General features: G+C 30.1%; 1 protein-coding gene across 3 annotated transcripts in view; it reads left to right on the forward strand.

The window, feature by feature from the left end:
- Window positions 1–7,382, forward strand: part of PGR (progesterone receptor) — a 105,007-nt gene extending 97,625 nt beyond the window's left edge. For 2 of the 3 annotated variants that reach the window (XM_042957642.1, XM_042957643.1), the window contains 2 exons: window positions 3,338–3,495; window positions 5,961–7,382. In XM_042957642.1, coding sequence (XP_042813576.1) covers window positions 3,338–3,495; window positions 5,961–6,116 — 314 coding nt within the window. In that variant the 3' untranslated portion in view covers window positions 6,117–7,382. Of the gene's footprint in view, window positions 1–1,750; window positions 1,850–3,337; window positions 3,496–5,960 lie in introns of those variants that run through there. The other variant, XM_042957644.1, reaches the window with a different exon arrangement.
- Window positions 7,383–7,600: the final 218 nt, after the last annotated feature.

Here is a 7,600-nt window from a genome sequence, read left to right on the forward strand (position 1 = left end):
CACTGCTGGTGGGAATGCAAATTGGTGCAGCTGCTCTGGAAAACAGTATGTAGGTTCCTCAGAAAAATTAAAAATAGAACTACAATATGACCTAACAATTGCACTACTAGGTATTTATCCAAAGGATACAGGAATGCTGTTTTGAAGGGCACATGCACCCCAATGTTTATAGCAGCTCTATGGACAATAGCCAAAGTATAGAAAGAACCCAAATGTTCATTGACTCATCAATGGATAAAGAAGATGTAGTACTTGTGTGTGTGTGTGTGTGTGTGTGTGTGTGTGTACACACACATGTATATATAATGGAATATTACTTGGCATTCACAAAGAATGAAATCTTGCCATTTGTAACAATGTGAATGGAACTAGAGTGTATTATAAGTGAAATAAGACAAATATCACATGACTTCACTAATATGTGGAATTTAAGACATAAAACAGATGAACATAAAGGAAGGAAAGGAAAAATAATATAAAGACAGTGAGGGAGGCAAATTATAAAAGACTCTTAAATACAGAAAACAAACAGCGTTGCTGGTGGGGTTTGGGGTAGGGGGATAGGCTAAAGGCAAGGGGCATTCAGGAGGACACTTGTTGGGATGAGCACTGGGTGTTATATAAAGTGATGAATCAATAAGTTCTGTTTTTGAAATCATCATTACACTATATGTTAACTAAGTTGGATTTAAATTTAAAAAGTAATAATAAATGTTCTGGAACCAAATAATGGTGATGGTTGCACAACTCTGTGAATATACTAAAACCACTGAACCGTATTCTTTGAAAAGGTGAATTTTATGGCATATGCATAATATCTCAATAAAAATTATACTCTGTGGGGAAAAAAAAAGGAAAAGGGAGTCAACACTACAATGATGCTATTTAAATCTGTGGAAGGAAAAGTTAGAATAGCTGAAAGAGTTAAACACATTTGCTTCTTGAGCATGAGAAATGTTGGGTTGCCTGGGCACTATTCTTTGCCCTAATAAGGTTGCAAAACTGTGCTAATATATAAAATATTTAAAAATTAAGCAACAAACTTCAAAAAACATTTGAAATATATTTTAAGCCCCTATAGATAAATGAGTACAAAATAGAAAAGTTTTTAAAAATTACTAATATGCATAAGAATATTGTTCAGCCTACTAATAATTTAAGAAATGAAAATGAGATTTTATTTTTATATGTAAAAAGCAAAGATTACCTAAAATTAAGATACTCAAAACTAGTCACAAAACAGTTAAATACTAAGAAGTTTAGCAATGTATATTATGAGTGTTAAGAAAGTTAATATCTTTTACTGTAATAATTCCATGTCTAAGGATATATCCTTTTAAAAAATAAAAAAAAAATTAAATTTATCGTAAACATCGTTTGGTAAAATATCTCAAATATCAAATGATAAGACAATTAAATAAATTGTACTCCTACAGTTTCGTGAGGTCAAATTATATGTGAGAATTAAAATATTCATTTTTAAAGAATTCTAAGAGATGTAAGTAAATGTTCTCAATATAATGTTAGGAAATATCCTAAAATATTGGATTGTAGGATCTGGTGAATTGTAATTTTATATGTATTTTCTGTACTTTCTAAAAGTTTTCCAATGATTATGTTATTTTTAAGTTAGCTAAATCAAAAATAAAGATCCTTGCTTTTTTTTAAAAAAGTGTTCTTATCTAAAATAGCACCTGGCTAACTGCCCATGACTCACCCTCTCCCATTTTGCCACTATGATATTTGCAAGAAATCCTAAAAGTCACTTGTGGAATCAACAAGAATCTGAGAGAAAATTCTCCAATCATATATTACTGGATGTAATAAATTAAGGAAACAATGAATTAAGGTAAGGAGCTCAAAGCAAAGAGAAATATTTATGAGAGCTGGTTCAACATAGATCTGAAATGTAGGAAAATGAGTAGGAGAGGAGAAAAAAATTGAGAATATCTCAGAAGCATAGGATGAGAGCCTAACGATTAGATTATCATATCCCCAGAACTTATAGTGGTTGATACTAAAAGTATGTGAGGCTAGCTGGGATTAGGCCTGATTTTCTCTTAAAGAGAATAATTGGTTCAAGTGCCAGTTCTAAATACTTAGATGGATAGAGTGAAGGCTCTGGGTTACTAGTTTCCATTCTTGAGCGCCCAACAGGAAAATAGTACTTCAAGAATCAGAAGAAAAAATTATTTTTTAAGTGTTTAGTTAAATTCCAGTTAACATAAAGTTATAGTAATCTAAGAGATTATGTGGTTTTTCTTTCAGCAATCTAGATATAGTTGCAAGAAAAGGCAGCTGTTTCACTTAAATTTGAAGATTTGTTTGTAAGATAAATACAACCAAAGAAAAAGAAAACAAGAAAATTGGGAGTTCTGATGATAATTTCCTGAAGATATCAACCAGGGCATCTCAAATAAGTGATATCAGAAGGAACTAAAATATTAAGGAAAAAAAGCTGTTGGTAAATTGACAATGTAGGGGAACTAGCAATAAGAATAGGAAGCTGTGTCTAAAATTTGGTGATCAGAATTAAAGATTACAGAGGGAAATGTCTGAATTACCAGTTAACATCACCATGGGAATAAGAGGCATTCCCAATAAAATAAGCAACAAAATAGGAATATTTGCCATAGTTACCATTTTTTAATATGGTTCTGGATGTCCTAACAATGCACTGACTCATGAAGCAGAAACAAGAGCTACAACTATTGGGAAGGGGGAAATGAGGATATTTTTAATATAGTGTTTTTGTATACCAAGAAAAAAAAAGGAAAAGAAAAAGACAATCTACCAAAACTACTTGAATTAAAAATAGAAATTAAAAGAAATAAATAAAAATAGAGTATCACAAAGAGAAGTATTGTGGTATCAATAGCTTTCTCCTATCAGCAGGAAGGAGTTAGGAAATTTAATAAAGCAATGTTAAAATTACAAAAAAAATAAATTATCCATGAATAATCTCAATGAGAAATGCTTCAGATTTATAAGACTTAAACTTTACAGAGTGATCCAAGTATTCGTTACAATACCTCTTCTTTAAAAAAGGACCCAGAATACATGTAATTGTAAACTAAATCAAACCATTCCTGACAAGGATGTGGAATGAGCAAATGCTAAGTTAAGTGCATAAGCATTGATACAGCTCTAAAATAAGTAAGCTAAAAATTTCCTTTAATTTATGTAGTTGTTTTTATCATATTCTTCAAGACAATTATGTTTATATGTCCTAAAACTATCAATAACACTCCTATTTAAGGTGTTCATATTTTGGGTTGTTTATCCAAAGAATTCATCTTTTTAAGCATAACTATTACTTGTAATTATCTTCTTACAGTTCCTTTGGAAGGGTTAAGAAGTCAAAACCAGTTTGAAGAGATGAGATCAAGCTACATTAGAGAGCTCATCAAGGCAATTGGTCTGAGGCAAAAAGGAGTTGTCTCTAGCTCACAGCGTTTCTACCAACTTACAAAACTTCTTGATAACTTGCATGATGTAAGTATTTTGTTTTCTAGGAAATAAATGATTGTTTTCTGAATTTCTGTAATATTTTAAATATTAAATCTACATTTTACTTTATATGGTTTCTTCAAGGTCATAATTTGTACTTATATCTTAAAACAGTATTTACATCACACTGCTCAGAATTTATATTGTGCTTTTTTTCATTTTCACTATAGATCATCCAAATATCCTTTTACTAGTATTTGTATAATTTGAGAGTAATTTAATGATTTATAGGAATTATACACCTTCCTGAGCATATTCTAAAATAATTTTGCCTTATGTTAGAAAATTTAAATATACAAGACCAGCAAAGGTATAGGTGTGGAAAATAAGACTCTTATATCATTTTGGATGGAATTATAAGTTAATAACAGTGCTAGTGGACAATTTGACAATCTACTCATCAGGTCAAATTTGAAACCTTATTCCTGAATATGGACAGATAGCTAAGGATTGTTAGCTATATGGGTAAAGCCTCTGTAATGAAAGGCAGAAAGCAAATAAACAGAGAGAAAGTAATGAAGGAAAAGGCACCAGAGCAGAGAACACAAAAGATATTCAAAAAGAATTAAGATATTTAGAAATGTATGATATTGCATCCATGAAACAAGAATAAAAAATAGTTGAAAAGGAACATTTACCAAGAAATTACTTTTGGATAATTTAATATAGAAGAGCAGAAATTTAAATTTTAATAGAAGGGCTGACATATATACCTCAGGAAAACTCAAAAGAAATAACAAAAAAGATAAAGATGAAAAATTAGAAGAGATAGAAAATTTAGGGGATTAATTGCAGGGAGTTCATTCTTAATTAAAAGGAATTTATAAAAGAATAGATAAAATCAAGCAGAGAAAATTTTATAAAAAATCATAGAATAAAAGTTGCTAGACCTTAATTTTCTGACTGTAAAGCCCCAGTGTACAAAGCACAGCACAACTGAACAAAGGCACATTAATGTAGAATTTTAGAATACCATAAATAAAGAGAATATCCTAAAATATACCAATGAGAAAAGAAACAAATCACATAAAAATTATCAGGATTCAGAATGATGTTGTACTTCTCAATGCAATATTAGAACCCAGAAAACAATGCCTTTGGAATTTTGAAGGAAAGGAAAATATTCAAAGAATTTTATACCCAGGCCAGCCATCAAACAAATATGATGGCATCATAAAGGTATTTTCAGACATGCAAGGTCTCAGAGAACTTATCTCAAATATAACCTTTCTCAAGGACATCTACAGGATGTTTTAACAACAAACACTGGGGTAAGCCAGTGAAGTAGAAAATCAAATACAGGAGAGATGCAAAGGGATATTTTAGCATAGCAATCATTAGCCTAGCTTGAAGCAGTAATGCACAGGGTTTCGGAATACTAGTATTGGGGAAAAAAAGATGGAACTGAGGGATTACCAGTAGGTGTGAACATACTCAGGTGAGTTTTTACAAATTGTGTCAATTGACCGTGGCTTTGTGATAAATATACAGGAAACAAAGCAAAACAGAAACACAAGGTTATTAACTCTAGCAAAATAAAAATAAGTCATATAATAAAGGAAATTTAATCCAGCAGGAAACAATAAAAATATTTATAATATAATTGCTAGATATTGATTTGGTCAAAAACTGAGATACAACTATACAGAGAATGAGGAGAAAAGAAAGTGTGCATAGTTGGGAGGGGTGTCTCATATAAGGGAGCTAAGTCTCATTTTTCATAATAGAAAGTCAATAACATCACATTTTAAAAACAAAATTTGTTAGAAATACAGAGATAAGTATTTAGAGACATGGGCTAAAGAAGTTAAAAGTGGTTGCATCTTGGGAACTAGAATAAGGATGGGAAGAATTCTATAAGGAAACTGCTGGATTTTGTTGTTGCTGCTGGGTTCTATTTGACTTTTAAAATTACTTACATTAATTACTTTGCCAAAAGTTAAATTAGATTAAAATAAATTATGCTGGGTTACTTGTATTGACAGAGGCAGAGTCAATATATTGTTATGCAAAAAATCCAGTCCATTAACAAATAGACTTTATTAAATAATTGCATTTTTGGAAATATATATGCATTGTGTATATTGTGTATATACCTGGCTATGTTTGTATACATGTATAAAGAGGAAAAAGAATTTGAAAGACACCAAAATGTTCATATCACTTATCCTGTGGGATTATGAATGACTTTCATTTCTTTAAATCTTTCTGTACTATCAGAATGTTTCACTGTATGTAATATTTTCATATTACTGTAGAGAGTGAAGGGAGTTATTTTATCAAGAAAACATCTTGATAGGTATTTATATTGTTAGAAAAATAAGTTGTCATGTTTGATTAATATATGAATGCATTATTTTTCTTATACATGTTTTTTATCCATTTGTGAAACCAACCAATATGAATGTATTATTTTTTACATGTTTTTTATCCATTTGTGGAACCAACAGCTTGTCAAACAGCTTCATCTGTACTGCTTGAATACATTTATCCAGTCCCGAGCACTGAGTGTTGAATTTCCAGAAATGATGTCTGAAGTGATTGCTGCACAGTTACCCAAGATCTTGGCAGGGATGGTGAAACCTCTGCTCTTTCATAAAAAGTGAATGCCATTTTTATCTTTAAAAATTAAATTTTGTGGTATGTCTATTTTTCTTTTAGTCTGCATTGTGAGGTCTTGATTTTTACAATGTTCTTCTCAAAGCCTTACATTTATAACGTATCATATTGTGTAAATTTCAGAGAGAATTGTGAACTTTTAATTGTTTTTCTTTATAAAGCATAACTAGAATTTTTAAAGTGTTTTGTGTAGCCATATATTCTTTAAGAGTTTACAAGATTGAAAAAGTACTAAAAGTGATTGCTAACATAAACTTAATCATATTCATAGTATTTCACACCATTTAGGTGAAGATTTTTAACTTTTGCATCTAACAAATCTTCTACTTTAAAGGAAAAAAATCTTACACATAAAAATAAAAAGTTATTGTATATGTTCCTTCTAGGTAGCTCCCTTTGTCTCGATTATATTTACAAAAATGAGCCTTTAAATAATGGTATGCAAAATTTTGCCTACATGAACATATATATACATTTTTGTGAGGAGGAAATTTATAACCTTTATCAGGTTTTCTAAAGGGTTTTTAGTGCAAAAAGTATAGAGAAAAAGAGTTTAAAATCCCTGAAGTAGATTGAGGGTTTGATATTAGGAAAAACAGCTCATATATATAGACTCTGACTGTTTCCCAGATTGGAAACACAGACTCTAAGGAAGTTATTAAGGAAAGCCATATCATTATGACAACAGTATTAGCGGTTTTGTAGTTTTTTACTAACCTTTTTTGGGACTTGTCCTTTAATGAGGCTTGTGAATCAAATCTGAAGAGTCTGTGGCCTAATGCTACTCCTTACCATCTGGAGCAGGTAGAAAGTCACTTAACCTTACTGATTTTCAATTTCCTCACCCTTACCACTGGTATAATATATTTCCTGAAAAATGTTCCTTTTGGTCAAAGCTTCTTATTCACTTCTTAATCAAAAAAGAAAAGAAGGGGAGGGAGGAAAGGAAGAGGAAAAAAATAAATATTCTCTTTCTTCATTCAGAAAGTCATAATGATAAATCACAGATTGAAAATTTTTGAGTGCCTCTGATCCAATTCTAAGATAGGTATTTCAAGAAATACTAGATACTGGATTAAAATAATACAACCAATTATAATAACTAGAAAACACACAATTCACACTGTTATATGAACTTAAAAAATATTGCATTAGAATATGGACAAGAGTATTTTTATGAGATGAGTCACTGGAGAGCCATTTATTTTTTAAAGATCTATGTATATATCTGTATATGTAAATACAGATAAATATATAAAAAATAACAGGAAGAACTAAGTTCATACCACTGATAAAATTCAATAAAAATAATCATTGTTTTATTTTCTGTTTCTTTTATCTCTATTATATATATGTGTATATATATATATATACATATATATGTGTATATATGTGTGTGTGTGTGTGTGTGTGTGTATTTTAACAGCTCAGAGTAACTAGTAGGCCAAATTATTTTTCTAAAATTTTAAAA

The sequence above is a fragment of the Panthera tigris genome, chromosome D1 (genome assembly GCF_018350195.1).
Source record: "Panthera tigris isolate Pti1 chromosome D1, P.tigris_Pti1_mat1.1, whole genome shotgun sequence".
Classification (NCBI taxonomy): domain Eukaryota; kingdom Metazoa; phylum Chordata; class Mammalia; order Carnivora; family Felidae; genus Panthera; species Panthera tigris.